At 39.4% G+C, this 18223-nt stretch overlaps 1 protein-coding gene across 1 annotated transcript in view; it reads left to right on the plus strand.

The window, feature by feature from the left end:
• Dnaaf9 (dynein axonemal assembly factor 9) overlaps nucleotides 1-18223 on the plus strand; it is a 145549-nt gene that overhangs the window by 64711 nt on the left and 62615 nt on the right. The window contains exons 12-20 of the mRNA XM_026409747.2: nucleotides 2112-2193; nucleotides 3627-3663; nucleotides 7055-7142; nucleotides 8327-8403; nucleotides 10610-10654; nucleotides 11033-11078; nucleotides 15581-15692; nucleotides 16416-16486; nucleotides 17473-17523. Coding sequence (XP_026265532.1) covers nucleotides 2112-2193; nucleotides 3627-3663; nucleotides 7055-7142; nucleotides 8327-8403; nucleotides 10610-10654; nucleotides 11033-11078; nucleotides 15581-15692; nucleotides 16416-16486; nucleotides 17473-17523 — 609 coding nt within the window. The remainder of the gene's footprint in view (nucleotides 1-2111; nucleotides 2194-3626; nucleotides 3664-7054; nucleotides 7143-8326; nucleotides 8404-10609; nucleotides 10655-11032; nucleotides 11079-15580; nucleotides 15693-16415; nucleotides 16487-17472; nucleotides 17524-18223) is intronic.

An 18223-nucleotide genomic window follows, 5' to 3' on the forward strand; every position in this document is an offset into this window, starting at 1 on the left:
TTTAAAGACTTATTTCCCTTGGTTTCTGTTATTTAATATATCATGTCTGGCTTTTAACAACAACAACAAAAAATCACAAAGTATTCTAAAAGGCAATAAAAAACATGGTGTGAAAAGCTAATGTGACCCTCAGAACCAACTTGTATCTCATATTTTATAATTTTTGGACAAAAATAATAATGATGATGATAATAGCTATTATTATTATTATCATTTTGCAGTCCTGGGGATGGAACCCAGAGCCTCACACATGCTGTGCAAATGCTGTACTACTGAGCTATGTCTCCAGCCCTGGACTCAGAATTTAAAATAGCTACGGTTAATATGTGAAGGGCTCTAATGGAAAAGTAGGCAATATGTAGGAGTAGATGAATAATGTTAAGCAGGGAGATGGAAATTAAGAAAGAATCAAACGGAAAGGCTGGAACCAAAAAAAGTTATAATGAAAATTAAAAATGCCTTTGATGGATTTATCAATAGATTAGTCATATCCAAGGGAAGAATCAGTGACCTTGAAAATGATGAATCAGTAAAAACCTCTCAAACTAAAATGTAAAGAGAAAAAATAGTTGTATTTCAAGGTAATATATTCATCTTTTCCATTTTTGTGTGACTTGTAAATAATTTACAATTAATAAGTGCCATGTAAAATGTGTAAACCCAGATAACTTAAGCAATTTTACATTATATATGAAATTGTCTCAATTTACTTTTTAAAGTAAATCTGATGTTAATATGTGCTGACTCAAATTTATGATATGACCTAAGGAAGCAGATTTAAAACACATGGCACCTTAAAAAAAAAACCTTTAGTATGGAAGAACTTCGAAACCCAAGAAACATGCTTTAAGGAAATAGCCCTAGATTTTAAAAAAAATGTATTAGCCAACAGTTATGAGTAGGTACCATGAGTTTTCCTTCATTGTCATTGGCAATATTGATCACATTCACTATACTGAATATTATAGAGAAGAAGTTCTCATTTCAAATCTGTACCTTGGATTCATAGTATTATGGTAAGATGCTGTGTATTCTCATGTGACTTCCTTAATTAGAAGAAATTATTAGTCATGAATATTTAGCTATTTTTTTTACATATTATACTAATTTACATTCCTTTTTTCTTATGATGGCATGTTTTTTATTTCGTACCTGCTCTCCTAGGAACCTACACGAGATATTGGACATCCATTTATATCTAGAGATATTTATATAGATATAAATGCACATCTTTTTAAAAATTTTTTTGTTTGTTGTAGATGGATAGCATGCCTTTATTTTGTTTATTTTTATGTGGTGCTGAGGATCGAACCCAGTGCCTCACACATGCTAAGCAAGTGCTCTGCCGCTGAGCTACAGCCCCAGTCCATAAATGCACATCTTAACAGGAAAGAATAATAAAAATCTTAAAACCTAGAAAAACTTACTTTCTTTTCTACAAGGGCTATATTCAAAGATGAAATCCAAATGAAGGTGGGGACCTGGGTTTCCTGATTTTATAGCTGCCCCATGCCTCTGCCTGTCTTGTGGGCAAAGGTCTTTACATGAAAGCTCTGGATTGAATATTAATGACCGTCAAAACACCTTTTATGTTTTTCCTTCTGAATTGTGAATTCATTAGCATAATGAGCTAATTGAGTAGCTGACAGCAGCCTCACATTCCAGCCAAGGGTGGAACAGGGGGACCCTACATATACACACAGAGAAGATACTTTTGGAAAAAGCAGAATTAAAGGTGATCTTCTCCTCTGTTTCTTTAAAAAATAACGTATCAAGCCAGGTGCAGTGTTGCCTACCTGTAATCTCAGTGGCTCAGAAGACTGAGATAGTAGGATTGCAGGTTCAAAGCCAGCCTCAGCAATGGGGAGGTGCTAAACAACTCAGTGAGATCCTGTCTCTAATAAAATACAAATATTGGGCTGGGGATGTGACTCAGTGGTTGAGTGAGAGCTCCTGAGTTCAATCCCTGGTATCCCAAAAAAAATAATAATAATAAATCAGTTTTGGTTAAATAAGTTTTATTTCCACTGATTATATGCTTTTTATTTCTCTAGCAGTTCATACTTAAGTCTCTGCTACTTTTCTTATTTTTAATATTTTCTGACATGCAGGTAGCACAGTGTGTCTCACCAAAAGGACCTCTTGCATGTTCAAGGACCTACTTTTTTGGAGCTACTCACATTCCTTACTTGGGTAAGTCCTTGGAAATCATCTCATTAACTTACCTAGTAAATGGTTTCTCCCATGGATGAGAAGTTAACATAAAATTCACTGCTTTGCTTAGAAACTTATGATACCAATCTGTGAGATTCTTACTCCCTCTCTGGGGAGTTACTGTGTCTAACATATTACTCACAGAATATTTCAGAAGCAAAATCATTGGTTCAACCTATGGTTTAGAGGTCTAACCCTGTGTAAGACCCTGGACTCAGTGTCAGAAGAAAGGTCAAATAAAGAAGATCTAGTTTGAGATAGTAGGAGATATGGGCTACAGTGGGAATATGAATGACTTAGCTGGGTGAATACCTGACTGTTGTGAGAAATGTGACAAAGGGCCATAATAGAAGAGTACCCACAAGCTGGGCACATGATGTGGTGCTATCCAAAAAGGCCAGGCTGACTAGAGCCTCTCTGCTTGCTGAGGTATCCAGAAGCTGCAGGCATAATGTAAAGAATGAATGTGTTGCCAGGCGCAGTGGTGCACACCTGTGATCCCAGCGGCTCCAGAGGCTGAGGCAGGAGGATCTCAAGTTCAAAGCCAGCCTCAGCAATGGCAAGGCACACTGTCTCTAAGTAAAATACAAAATAGGGCTAGGGATGTGGCTCAGAAGTTGAGTGCCCCTGAGTGCAGTCCCGGAAACCCCCACCCCTTTAGTTCAATCCCAGACACCCCCACCCCCACAAAAAAAAAGAGAATGAATGTGGACCCAGAAGATAGAGTACATCAGAAGCCAGATTTTTTTCCTGGGTATTGTCAAATAAGCCAAGAAACTCTGGAAAAATGCCCTTCCCTTCAGGAAGTCCCAATAAAAAGTCTCATTCCTATAAAAAAATTATCTTGAGTCAGATAATTAATAAAATTAAGAAAGAAACAGAACTGAGCCTGTTTACCTCAAAGTTTTAAAAGTATAAACATTCTGGAGCCTAAGATTCTGCACATCTCTGATGTTTAGGTAGTGATGCTAAGTAGGATGTAAAAGTAGGAAATGTCAGGGTGACGGTCCAGGAGGATAGTGGAAGAAGCCAGGTTCCATTGTTGTTTTGTGCTTATACTGTATTTAACTTAAAAGAAAAATAAATGTAGTTCTTGGTAATGTCTTCAAATTAAATTAAGCAGGTGAGATGGAACACTGTTGTAATTCCAGCAACTCGGGAGGCTGATGCAGGAGGATCAAAAGTTGGAGGCCAGCCTCAGCAACTTAGTGAGACCCTCTCTCAAAATGAAAAAAACAAGAAGGACTGGGGTTATACCTCAGTGGAAGAGCACCTCTAGCTTCAATCCTGGGTACCACAATAGATAGATGTATAGATAGATAGATAGATGGATAGATCATTTCCACTTCCTTATATAGTGTTTGCATATTCTGTGCTCTTGTCACATTCTTAATACATGTGTTCTTTCACAGGTGGCAGTGACAAGCTGCCCAAGAAAACTGAACAAATGTAAGTCTTCATATTTGTCTTATTTTTTTCTTTTTTAAAGTTGCATTTCTCGGTTGTGGCTGCTTTGTGTACTTCCTATAGAGATTATCAGTGATTAGGACATCTAGTTATGAAGTGAACATTTCTACATAGTTTCCCAGGTGGTCCCCAGCACCTGTCTGTCAGCTTGGAATCCATATCAGAGGACCCTGCCAGCTTTGCCATCTGCTCTTTTTTCTGGAACTCCAGAGTCTTCCTATCTGCACACCATGCATTTACATGACGTAACTTCCCTTCATATGTTTTCTATATAGTGCATTTTTAATTGGGGGCTTATCTAAAAGTAAAATAATCTGAAATACATTGGAAGATTCTTTGAAATTCCATGTGGCCTGAGAAGTGTGTTCTCTGGACTTGACATTCAGGCTGGTGAAACATCTGCAGTCTGAATCTCAGCTGTGCAACTTTAGAAAGGCCTTACCTAGTGATGACCCTTCTCAGCAGAAAACCAAAGACAGGAAATAAACTCATTAATGTTGAAACTGCTGAATTCCAAAAAGTATACTCCTTCAGAAATACAATCATAATAAACTTCTTCTGACCACTAGTACTTCTTAAAGACCTGCAGTGACAAGTCAAAGAATTATCTAAGGATCTCTTTAAAATATAGGTTCCCCTTACTCATTCTCATAATCACTGAATCAGAATCTCTAGGGCAGGGCCCACAAACCTGAATTGGGAAAAGTATAGTGCAGGTAAGTGCTGTGTCTCCCTTCAGGAAGTCCCAAAAAAGAGTCTTATTCCTATAAAAAAACAAACAACAAAAAAACTCCATATGCGTTTAGGTTTACTTAACTATAATTGTAGTTGCCTGGCCAGCTTGGTTAGTAGAGCATGAGGCTTTTGTTAAAATACTTTTTTTCATTGTAGATAAACACAATAAACTAAATAAATAAATAAACTCTATTTTATTTATTTATTTATATTATCTATTTATAAATAGATAAATAAACACTATTTTATCTATTTATTTTATTTTATTTTATTTTATTTTATTTTATTTATGTGGTTTGAATATCAAACCCAGTGCTTTACACATACTGGGTGAGCAGTCTACTGCTGAGCCACAACCCCAGCCTAAGCATGAGACTCTTAACCATAATTATAATGCCTAGAAAGTTTTTGTTGTTGTTGTTTTAATTAGTGCCTAGAAAGTTTTGTTTTGCAGATTTTTTTTTTTTCACTTTAGCAGCAATCCAACCACTTTTTCATATGTTGGTGGGTGTAATCTTGCTTTGTGCCTGTTTGTGCCTCCATGACAGATGTGCTTAGTCACTGCCCAGGATCTTCATTCTGGAGACCCTTAGACTCTATTTTGCCTAAACCAAATTCATTGGGTCTCTGCATCGGGACTTGGTATTAAGAGGTACTTATGCCCAAGTCAGGAGAGTCACAGAGCTGGTGGAACTTGGGCCTTGTGGAGTCCTAGTGAAGGAAACAGCAGCACTACCAAGTCCATTTTAAGGGTCAGTAACCAGGTATTGGCCTGTGTATAGGGCTCTTGTCTTAGGATCTGTGTAAAGGAAGACCAAGAAGGGAAGTTGTCCAATGCTGGACTAACTGATGTTTGAGTCAAGCCAAGGAAGGGGATATCTTTACATGTCTTTGGGGTTGACCATTATAAAACTTTACCCTAGTGTGGTGGTATGGAGGATTTTTGTGTTCTCACCTGGAAGTTGCAAAGCTCATTGACAGTGTCCCTGCCAGGTCCCTTCCTACTAGGTAGACCCTCTGCTCTGGCCAGCAGTCTAAAGGATATGTTACTCTCTGAAGTTGTTGTTTTGCTATGGAACACTCTGTCCCTTTTTCTTTTTCAACCCAACTAAAATCTCTTAGCTGTGAAATGGAGGTGCAGAAGCCAAGGAAGAATTGAAGGAGATAGCAGGGTGATGTGTCACAGCAGAAAGGCACCAGGCCGAAAGTAGAGCCGAGTTCAGGTCTGCCATGAATTTCTGTGCCCTTAGATAGCCCACTTCACCTCAAGAGGCTCTGCTTGCTTCCACCATTCTAAGAGAATTATTTTTGTGTTTCTTCCCACTTTCAAATTCCTGTTGCTTCCTCTTCCTGTTACAGGCTTAAAAATAGACATTCTTTGTGAGGCCATGTTCGTACCTTGCTGGGCACCTCCCCTTGCCTTTCAGATGAGCCTTTGCCGTGTGGATGAGCACCTTCTCTCTATAATGTGTTAATTGAGAAGAGCCTGGGCCTCCTTTCTATAAAGCAGGTGGTTCTCTACCAAGGGCAATTCTGCCTCATACCCCTATATTCCCAACCCTGGGCACATTTGACAAGGTGTGAAGACACTTGATTGTCACAACTAGAGGGTTCTATTGGTGTCTAGTGAGTAGAAGTGAGGGATGTTGCTAAATAAACCTTGTACAATGCAGGACAGACACAGACCCTACAACAAAGAATTATCTAGCCCAGAATAGCAATTTCCAGAAACCTTTCCATAAAGGGGATCAGACTTGGATTTTCTGAATACCTTTGTGAAAGTCTCTGTCTAGCAAAGAAGAAGACCTTTTTATAATGGCTTTGGATTGAGGGGAAGATGAGAGATCCTCTCAGAAGCATTCTTGACTTTTTTTTTTCATCTTTATTTTATTTTATGTGGTGCTGAGGATCGAACCCAGCACCCCGCGCATGACAGGCAAGCACGTTACTGCTTGAGCCACATCCCCAGACCCTTTTCTTGACATTTTTGATCAGGCAGGCTGCTTAGAAAGTGGCCTGCAGCTGTTTAATCTGAATTTAAGTGAACTCCCTTCAGCCAAAAAATCTCTCTTGCTCTCTAAGAGTTCCTGCCCTGGGGTTCTATAGCAACCAGTGTTTGGATGTGGTGTGACTAGTCCCTGGAAAAGCTTCAAGTGTGTATCTTTGCACTGAAGGGATTCTTTTTTTTTTTTTTAATAACTTTATTTTATTTATTTATTTTTGTGGTGCTGAGGATTGAATCCAGTGCCTCATACCTGCGATGCAAGCACTCTGCCACTGAGCCACAATCCCATCCCTGAAGGATTTTTTATCTGTGGGTAGCTGCCCCTGTACATATGGTGCTCAGGGAGCCTATTAGTTTTATTCTCATTGATCCCAAATAGGGAGGGTTGGACTTTCGAGCAGAGTTCAGAGGAGCTGACTTTAAGATGGTTTAACAAGAGTAAAGTATAAATCAAATAGGCTTGTGACTTAAGAGTTCATTTTTCAGTGAGTTTCTTTTTTCAATGAGTTTCATTTTTTGCACTTTTGTCATTCTATTTAAAAATCAGTTCCTTGGGGTCTGTTGTTTATGTGCATGCAGCTTATGATGAAATCTCATGTTACTATAGTTAACAATTATTTTTTGTTTTTAAAGTAGGCTCTTGTCCCAGATATATGCTGCTGTTATTGAGGCTGTTTTGGCTGGCATTGCATGTTATGCTAAAGCTTCCAGTCTAACAAAGGTAATTTAAATACCATGTTTCTCTTTCCCTGGTCATTATTTAATGTAAAGCATCCTAACCATTCGTTTATCTTTGGACATCTTGGAGTTCTCACTTTTGTGTGAACTCGGGCCTCCATGGCACCAGGCAGAGATGCCTGTGGAGTGCTGAGCTTCTGCTGCCTATGGCCATGCTGCTGTTGTTTTATCAGTGACAACTCATCAGCACTTCTTTGTAGACATCTGGTTGTGTTAAAGTCATTCTGTAGTACATTGTTATGTTCAGTTTAAACAGAATGCTTTTAGAAGTTAACTATAGATTATTCTGCTGTGAGTTTTAATAGTTAGGTAAGTTTTTTTTTTTTTTGAGCTACTTAGTTTGGTTTCCTATAATCCAGTGTTTAAAAAATCAACTATAGACTAGAAAATCTGACTTGCCTTTCCTAGACAAGCATGCATGTTCTCGGTCTCTGACCATTTTCTTCCTTGATGTTTCATGATTAACCTGGCCTGCTGAGTTGGATTCCTAAATCCGACATAGTAAGGAGATGAGAAGAGTCAGCTTGATGCCTCCCAATGCCAATAGGACCTTTTCTGAAGGAAACCAGTTGATATTGGAAAGGTTGTGTATGATGTAGATGTGAGAAAGACCTTAGACATAGTCACCAGCCCCTTACCATCTCCCCTCCTCACTGAACTTGAATCCTGGAATCTCTGTACTAATGCAAGATTATTCAGCCCTTTAACTTCTACCTACCATAGGGCCTATGCAAAGCCATGGGATACCCTTCTGTTCCTACACCTTTGTTTTCTAACTGATCTTTTGTAACTCTAGCTATTTAAATATTCTTAGTGTCTGGCAGGGACTAAGAGCAGTGGTCCCTCTACTAGAGTTAGGGGAGCGGGGAGCCCTTTTCTAGACTTCACATACTATCAGCATCACCCCAGCTGCTCATACCTCTCTGGCAGATCAGGTGCCAGTGCCCATCTGCCTGAAAGCAGTTTTTTTTCCTATGAGACAAGCCTGAAGAAAGTAAGAGCCCTGTTTCCCTTAACATGATGTTTATTTACACTTTAGTCTCTTGACGTATACAGAGTAGTTACATAGAAGGCACCAGCCAACTGTTAGAAGGTCCCTTCCTGTCAGTGATATGTGTATTTTTTACTGCTTGAAAGCTAATTCATTCTCTTACTCTCTCTCAACAGGCCAAAGAGGTAGCAGAGCAGACTCTGGTATCTAAGTTAGATTCCTTTGAGCTGGTTCAGTTTAAGACAGCCCTATGGTAAGCAATGGTTGATGTTCTTTTTACAAGGAATTTTTTTGATTTGTTTTCTAAAATACTCTTGTCCCTTATAATTTATATTCCATCTTCCCTTTGAGAAATGTTTCAGTAAAAACATTCAGTAAAAATAATGATATATATGAAGGAGAATCACTCGTGATCAGGCCTTTATTTGACAAGCTAAGAGCCAAAACCAGAGGAACCATATGAGGAACACTTGCACATCTTTTGAGGCTAGAATGTGAGGCAGATTCATACCAGAACCTTAGGAGATTTCATAGGTCTGATTCCAAAATAAAGTTAGAAGGGTAAAGTCAGGGACCTTAGAGATAGATTTGTTGGGGGAAGGAAGCTGGCACATGAAGATAGTCACTGCTTAGAAGAGACTTACCATAGTTCTGATCTGCCTCTTAGATGATAGAAACCCTGAGTCTTGGGACTAGATGCTCTGGAAATATGACTTCTTGCAGCCTTCCATCACATCTCCCTGCATGTCCCTCTGCATCTCTTATAGGACTTTGTACAGAGCTAAATCTTCATGAACTCAGTCTACAATCCCCATCTCACAGGAGGATCACTTTGTGTACTTTTATGCGAAGGGTACAAAAAACATCAATATTGGAGAGTTTAAGAATACTTCTGGGGCCAAGCATATTGGCACCTTCCTGTAATCTCAGCAACTCAGGAGGCTGGGGCAGGAAGATCATAAGTTCAAGGCCAGCTCAGCAACTTAATGAGACCATATCTCAAAATTTAAAAAATAAAATGAAAGGGCTTAGGAGTGTAGCTCAGTGGTAGAGCATTCCTGGGTTTCCCTAGTCCTGCCCTCCCCCCCCCAAAAAAAAAATCCCACAAAAGACTCCTAGAGCTTAAGGATATGGTGCTTTCCTAACATGAATTCAGTTCCCTGCACTTCAAATAAATAAATAGATAGTTTTCAGTCCCTAGCACTGCAAAATAGATAGGAAGGAAGGAAGAATGAATTCATATTTCTGGGGTGTGCTATCATGCCTCCACTCCCATGACCCATGTTTTCTAATACCTACAGCCCTGGATAATGAGAAGGAGTGTTTGATAGTTATATCAGTCAGTTGATCAAACAAAAAGAATTCTATTCTATTGCTGTAGCTCCAGAAGATGCAGAACTCAGTGGTGCAAGGCTTCCTTTTGCTTCAGGTCTCCTTTCCCCTGGGTCTTCTGGGTCTTTTTGTTTTGGTCGTGGAAGAGGACAGATAGGAGAAACCTTTTCCGTTAGTCCTTGTGCTGCTCTGCATTGTCTGTTACTGGCAGGTCTAAGTTTATGAAAGTTCCTTCACTTTCTGGCTATAACTTGTTAGGCAGGATAGGTAGCCTCTATATCTATTTCCTGAAACTGTCTATCTAATAGAGTGTTTAGGTATGTAGATCTTATTTGCTATTATAGTGAACTTGGCTGAAATAGTCATTCTATTTATCCTTTGCCTTGGGATTTTGTCCAGGCCACTTCTCAAACCCAAAGCTTCCTAGGCCTGAGTGTATCACCCTAACTGGAAGAAGGCATATGGAGAAAACACTGAGTAATGGGAGGAGAGTCCCTGAGTCAGTCCTTCACCTAGAGCCCCGCTCATTTCTTTCCACAAGAGTTACTTTACTGAGGACTCACACTGCATCACATTAGCAGATCACCTGCCTAGAGAGGAAGGTGGAGGGAGCCATGAATGTACACTGAAGTTAGTGTGTTACTAACTAGTACTTCTTAAGGCATGAAATTCGGCTTATATTATTTAGAAACTTTATTTTACAAAGAGTAAACCAGAAGGGTTTTCTGGTTATTCCTCAGCTCTGAAGACCTGGCACTGCCTTTGGCTCCTTAGCAACTAACTGTGAGTAGCAGAGATGTGGCCTTTGCTGGAATGTAGAGCGAAACTGGCAGTTTGACTCAAGGTTGATGAAGAGCAGGAGTTTCAGGACAGTAAATATATAGAGGCTGAGGAGCAGAAGTGTTATCATGCCAGTCAAGGGCCACAGGCAGTCTGCAAGAGTCAAGATAGCCCTTGAGAACTAGCAGGCAGGGCCTGGGGTCAGATACTGGCTCCACACTTTCTGATGGCATGGGACCCAGGGAGAGGTATCTAAAATAACTGAGGTAAATCTGTGTAAAGCTATGATAACACAGTAGTCAGCAAGAACAGACTGACTTCTATTGTGTTTTGGTTTTGGTCTACAGCTCCAAGATGGCTTTTCATATACATGCTGTGAATAATCAAGGAAGGTGAGTTTATGATTTTGGTATCTTCTTCCATGGTTAAGTTGAAGAACATAAAGAGAGGAGAGGCTGCCTTGTAGCTGCAACCTTCATTGATCTTCTCACAGTTCCATTCTTGGCCAAGGTACCACTCCAGACTTGGGTTCAGACTGGCTGTAATCATCTGAGCCTCTGCACTCTTGAGTGCTTCCCACTGGAGTAAATGAGTTCACTCCAGTTACCCACATGCTAATTCTGCATTCTGGAATTCAAAACAGAATTTCATAGTGTTTTAAAAATCCTTGAGAGAAATCTGAGTCTGTGAGTTGTTACCAAGTTGAAAAAAGAACATTGTAAGTTTTGGTGCAGTTAAAAATGTCATCTCCCATATCGTTCCTCTTACAGAATTGTGCCTCTGGAGGGTGAAGATAGTTTATCCTTTGTGAAAACGGTAAGCAGAGCTATTATATATACATCAGCTGGCTAGGAATGGCCTGTAGAGGGACACCTGAAAGGGGTGAGGTGGGAATAGGTAGGGGTGTCTATGTGACTAAGACTGTTCTGATCTCATGGAAATTTTGAGTTGAGGACAAACCTGCCTTTACCAATGGACCAACAGGTTTTAGTGGCTTCTTTTGCATTCTAAGACCTGAGTTGATGCCCTTAACAGGGAGCTGGGAAGATCCATTAAACAAACAATAATCAACAAAGGCCTGGGTCTCCAGTGAAGTGGGGCAGAATAGTTTAGAGACATAATGAGCGGTCCCTGGGATGGTATGGCATAGCCTGAGGGAATCAGAATTTTCTAAGCCAGCTTCAGCCACAAGCCAAGTGCTCTATTTATTCCACTGCATCCTGGTGTGAAGAGGGTTAGCAAACAGTGCATTAGAGGATGGTGGCTATCCAGCCAAGAATCTGGTTGAAGTATGCATGTGCACAAGTTATACCTTAAGTTTGTTCTGTGGCCACTGCCTGAGCCTTAATTCCAGCACACTTTGGTCATGGTAAGTGGGCAACTGTAGACAACTTAGTACAGATGCATTCCCATCACCATCACTGGTGGAAAAGCAGCTCAAAGGGCTTGTCAGTAGTGTTTTCTCATCTGTAGAGAATAATACAACAAGGGTAATTTGGGGGGAGGGGTACTGGAGATTTAACCCAGGGGTGCTTAAGCCACTGAGCCACAAGCTTAGCACTTTTTTGTGTTTTATTTAGAGACAGGGTTTCACTGAGTTGCGAAGGGTCTTGCTGAGTTGCTGAGACTGGCTTTGAACTTGCAATCCTCCTGCCTCAGCCTCCTGAATAGCTAGGATTACAGGTGTGTGCCACCAAGCCTGACTAGGGTAATTTTTAAAGTTGTGAGTAATTAATGTTTTATAATGTATTTGGTCCCTGTCTGTCAGCATTTTGTGGTATTGTTCTTTTAGAACTATTTTAGACTTTTTTTGTGATATCAAGATATTGGGAAATACTTTATGACATTGGGGTGATAATACTTTATCACCTTGCTAAATTTTAAATTCCTGGCTTCTCTCCTTGGATTCTTGTGCAGTGCTTTGGAAGGTGCTTTGCACAATAGTATGTGACTAGAAGCCCAATAGAATCATATTCTTATGTTAAGTATGTATTGAAAGCTGGGCACAATGCAGTGTTACCGTAGTCCCAGCTACTTGGGAGACTGAGGCAGGAGGATCACTTGAAGCCAGGAGTTCAAGGCCCCCTGGGCAATATAATGAGACCCTGTCATATTTTTTTAGGTATGAATTTATTAGCAGCTAATGAAATAAGAAAGAGTAGTCAGGAATTTTATGCTTTCTTTCCAGGATCAGGCAGATATGAAGTTCTGCCTCTTCCTTGAAGCTTTCTCTATTGATTTCTTCCCTATAAGTACTGTATTCTTATAGGATTTGTAGTTTATACCATGTAAATTAGGAAATAATTCTGAACTAATATGTCATTTCACTTTTCTGTAAGCTCTTGTCTCTATAGCTACACATTATAGATTTCCTGAAGAGATAGGTACTATGTTGTATTTTTTCCTCTCCCCATGCCACAAAGTGGCAAATACCTGGCAAGTATCCAACAAATGTTACATGTATTTTTTTTCCAATGTTCTCTCTCCCCCTCCTTAATACCAGTGACCAAATATGAAAGTGAAGGATCAGAAAGCCACAGGATCTGTTTACTTGATTGATCTGGAAACCAAAGAAAGAAGTAGGATTCCCACTGTCACTTATGAAGGACCATGTAACCAGTGAAACTCTGTGTTATCAGATGCTCAAAATCCCTTGAAAGGCCTGGGGTTGGGGCTCAGTGGCAGAGTGCTTGCCTAGCATGTGTGAGGCACTGGGTTTGATCCTTAACACCATATACAAAAAAATTAAAGGCATTCTATCCATCTACAACTACAATTTTTTTTTAAATCCCTTGAGAAAGATTTAAATAAACCTTCCAATTATTAAGCCTAATCAGAAAATTAACTCAAACATAAAAGCCTACTTGTCAGTTCACCCTATTATCATGACAGCTTTGAAAATCAGGGACTTGGCTTTGATTGTGTTTTTTTTCTTTTCAACCCTTCTGTGTTCTTTACTTAAGAATCCAGCAGTTCCTAGCTGGTTACTGTGGTTTACACCTGTAATCCCAGCAACTTGGGAGGCTGAGGCAGGAGGATCACAATTTCAAGACAAATCTCAGCAACATAGCAAGACCCTTAACAAATTGATGAATAAAATAAATATTCCTCAAAATTAAAGAAACTTGGCATGTAGCAATGTAGATCAGTGATGCTATGTGACAGTAGTCCCTAGTATCAGAACAAAACAAAAGAATCCAGCATTTTCTTCAAGTGCCCCATTTTTTTTTTTTTGTCTCTGTCCTAGGGGTAGATCAGGGGCCTCAAGCAAGGATAGTAATGTGCAGTAATGGACTTAGCTTCAGAAACTCTGCACCCCACTAATCAACAATGCTCAGGTTAAGAGGGAAAGATCCTATGCTCAGGTTAAGAGGGAGAGGACCTAACCTGATAGGCTTGTTGTACTGCTTATCCCATGTCCCTCACCAGATCTTCATGGTCATCCCATACCCAGACCCTAGCTCTGGCTTATATACTTCTACCCACTTTCTGTGGTGTTTCTTTTATTTTTCTTCCTTCCTTCCTTCCTTCCTTCCTTCCTTCCTTCCTTCCTTCCTTCCTTCCTGTTTTTTTGTTTGTTTGTTTGTTTGTTTTTTTAGAGATAAGGTCTTGCGTGTTACCAAGCTGGTCTGGAACATCTAGGCTCAGAGGATTCTAGCACTTGAGTAACTGGAAGTAGAAGCACACAACCACCATACCTGGTTTCTGTGTTTCTTTCTCGTTATCTAATATTTTTTATCAGTTGATGATGGCTCTTTATTTAATTAATTTATTTATTTACTTACTTACTTACTTACATGTGGTGCTGCAAATCGAACCCAGTGCCTCATACATGCTAGGCAAGAGCTGTACCACTGATCTATAACCAAATCCCTCTGTGTTTCTTTTTTTTTTTAAGATTTTTTTAGTTATAGTTGGACACAATACCTTTATTTTATTTATTTATTTTTATCTGGTACTGAGGACTGAACCCAGTGCCTTATACGAGCTAGGTGAGCAGTCTACCGCTGAGCCACAACCCAGGCCCCCCCCCCGACCCTGTGTTTCTTTTATAGCTTTCTCCACAGATTTGTTCTGTTTTCTCTCCTTTTGTGCTGAGGGGCTTTCTTACCAGCTTTTAGGAGCACACTCTAATTAGAGTTGCTCTAATTTTATTTCTGGTCTACTGAAACCGGTACTTTTATTTGGTACAGTTGTTTCATGCTTACCCACAAAGAATATATTCCAAGACTCTCAGTGGGTATCTGAAACAATGGATAGTACTGTATATATACTGTATTTTTTTGTATTCGTGCATACCTATAGTGAAGTCTAATTTATAAAATCAGGCACAGTATGATGATGATAATAGTAGAATAATTACAATAATATACTGTAATAAAATTTCCAGCATTACTACTCTTATGCTTTGGGGTCATCATTAAGTAAAATATGGTTACTTGAATGTAACCCCTTTGAAAACCATGATAATCTAATAGCCGAGGTGACTATTAAGTGACTAACAGACAGTACTGTGTAAAGTACAGACACACTGGACAAAGCGATGTTTCACACTCTGGGCAGAATGGAAGAGGATAGTACAAGATTTCATCATGCTCAGAATTTAGACTTCATGAATTGTTTATTTGGGGAATTTTCTATTTAATATTTTCAGACCACATTTTACTGTGAGTACTGAGGTTGAAGAAAGTGAAACCACAGATACAGAAGGACTGCTATACTGAAAGAATATGTACTGAAATGTACACAAAAATATCCATGAAGACACGTGTATACCAAATGAATGACAGTCTTTCTGGGCTTGTTCAAAACTCAAGCCTAAACCGCTAGACAGAGTGTGACAGTATGGGGATGTGAAGCTATGAATGTGTACAGAAACTTAGTGGAAACACCACAAACTCTGATAGACTGGGTGCCAGTCATAGTTAAGAATGAAGACACCTTTAATCCTAGATCCCTGGGGGGCTGAGGCAGGAAGATTGCAAGTTTGAGACCAGTCTGGGCAAAATAACGAGACCCCATTAAAAAAAAAAGGCAGCTGTGTTGCCTCTCAGAATACTCATAGAATAACACCTTGAGAGGGCATTTATAGAAGCATAAAGATGCTCTCCTTCTAGTCCAAGTATGTCTCTGGAAAGAAGCCTGAGTGTTCCAGAAGTTCAAGGTGTATTTCAGGATAGTTTGTTTTCCTAAGAAACTTTCCAGTTTATTTTTGCCATGTGTTTTAAAGCAGTGTTTTGTGGCCTGTATCTTAGGGAACTCTCCTTGAAGGTGTTGGACTGGAGACTGCTACAACTCTGATTTCTCATTTGATACAGGCTTGTATGACTGTCTATGATATTCCTGATTTGCTGGGAGGAAGAGGGTGCTTAGGATCTGTGGTCTTCTCAGAATCATTTTTGACATCTCAGATCTTAGTTAAAGAAAAGGGTAAGTATATGTGGTCTTTATAAAGCAAACATTGGAAAAAAATTTTTTTGACAAAGTAAGCCATAAAACTAAGGCATAAGACCAATATAAATTGATGAAAATTTTAAAATAAGCCATGGTGTATATTCAAATTTATGAAGAGCTCTTGTAAACTAATAAGAAAAAGATATGCTTCCCAGTGGGGAAATGGGCAAAAAGTGTGAACAGCCTATTCACAGAAGTGAAACACAAAAAAAAAGTGGGGGGGGGGATTTATAGGAATGAAGATATACAGCCTCAGTAATAATCAAGTGGAAGCAATTTGAAACAGTTATTAGGCACTGTTTTTTTACCCATTATGTTGGCAAAAAATATTAATTAAAGAATGGTAATATCCAATGCTGATAGGACAATCCTGATAGTGTTCTGTTTGGTTTAAATATGTATATCTATAGTACCTGTACTACCTTGATAAAAATTAAAAATAAAGATAAAAAGTGCTAATGAAGGATTCTTCACTTAAATGTGTTTCTATTTGTTCTAAAAAATACTCAAGTTAATAACCTGGGAAAACCTGTCTCTATACACTTATTAGTCTCTCTGTCCCCAGATGAGAAGTTCTCCTTTTCTGAGGGCATCGGACTCTTTATACCAATAAGAGGAACCTTTTCTCCCAAGGGGAAGGGCCTGCAAGGTGGGCTGAGGTGGTTGGAAGTAACTGGAATGTCCATGGTCTTCCTACAGATGGCACTGTTATCACAGAGACCAGCTGCATAGTCCTGACAGCTGCCATACCCAGATTCTGCTCCTGGCTGGTCAGTATCATTCATAGATGAAATTGGACCCAAACATGAAAAATACGGGGAAGACATTTGAGGAGGAGCTTTTTTGTTGGGTCCCTTGTGGGATGTCAGATCCTAAGCTAACTATCATTCAGGAGTAGTAGTTTTATTTCAGCCCTTTCTCGTTATATGAACAAATCTCATTTCTTTAGCTCTCTCATATTCTTAGAACATTTAAAAAGAAAAGAGCTATGTTATATGAATTATTAAATTGTGCAAGGAAGAAATTAATCCCCTCATGTTATGGATGAGGAAACTGAGGATTAGAAGTTGATAATATCCAGGTGATACATTTCACGACCCCCATGGGGATCTGCCTGTCCACAGTTACACAGATTGTGAGAAGTAGACCTGTAGCTCCTTGCTCTGGCCAGAATGATTGCTACTGATTTTTCACAACATCTCTCCACATGTAGAAAATTTCCATCTTCCTCAGCAGGACTTGGTCCAAAACTCTACTGCCTTGGGTCATAGAAAGCATGATAGCAGAGAGTCTGATATTTGATAGTCTAAGGGCCTAAACTTAGAATCTATTTGTATTCTATTTCTACAGTTCTGATATGGACAGGGAAGAACTAAGAGTCATCTTCTAACATGAACATGTTTAAATGAGAAAACATTCTGAAAATATTTTAATATATTATCATTTCTTCATCCCTAATAACAATTATTTTTCTTTTGAAGTGACATGTAACTGGAGATTAACACATCCTACCCACAGATCTTAGGCTCATTTGCTGGATCTGAGAATCTCAGTGAGAGAGCCTACTGTGGCCTTGTGCTCTGAGCCCTGATGAATAGCAGCCATTTCTGCCAGCATATCAGGGCCTGAGAGCACTGGACGTGGTAGAGGGACTGCCTAGATAGTCTCCTGTAGATATTTGAACACAGAGGGGGTACTCAGCAGGATTTTGCTCTTGAAGTAGTAAATTGAAAATCTGCATTTCTATTGGACACAGGTAGAAGATGATGAAGTAAAATTGTCTGAGAAAACCCAGCAAGCAGTGAGGGTAAGCAGCCTTTTTCTAGCATTAGCATCCTGCAAACATCGAATGTAAACAATTCCTGAAGACAACTTTAAAAATTTTATTTTACCACTAATCTAAGGGATCTGAGGTTCTTTGTCTTCAATTCCTATTTGTATTCTTCCCCTTCCCAGCAGACATCTGGAAATAACCACTAATAGGGGATGAAATTAGAAGGATTCTTTCTGCCATTTAGACAATTTGGGTTTTTAAAAAGTCTCCCAGTATTAATCATAGCAGATCCTAGATTGACTTAGACATGGAAAGCTGAGATGCCAAAGCTTTAGGCCACTGAGAACCTGAACTCCATTTTCACAGAAGTAAATCCACTGGGAGATGAGCAGGAATTGCAGGCTTTGGTGCCTGGACTCAGAGAGGACCTTTACATTTCTTTTCTCAGCACCAATCAAGTATGGCAGCCAGGCACACTGGTTTACACTTATAATTCCAATGACAAAAGGATTACAGATTTGAGGCAAGCCTCAGCAACTCAGTGGGATTCTATCTCAAAATAGAAAATAAAAAGGGATGGGGATATAGCTAGGTTGTAGAGTGCCCCAGTACCCCACCCCGCAAAAAAATAGATGCCAGTAATATGCCAAAAAGAGCAAATGCCAAAGATAATGGAAGAAATTGGGTATGTCTGAGTTTGACTCTGTTTTTTTACACAGACAATATTTGGCAG

This window comes from Urocitellus parryii, chromosome 6 (assembly GCF_045843805.1).
Source record: "Urocitellus parryii isolate mUroPar1 chromosome 6, mUroPar1.hap1, whole genome shotgun sequence".
NCBI classification, from domain to species: Eukaryota; Metazoa; Chordata; class Mammalia; order Rodentia; family Sciuridae; genus Urocitellus; species Urocitellus parryii.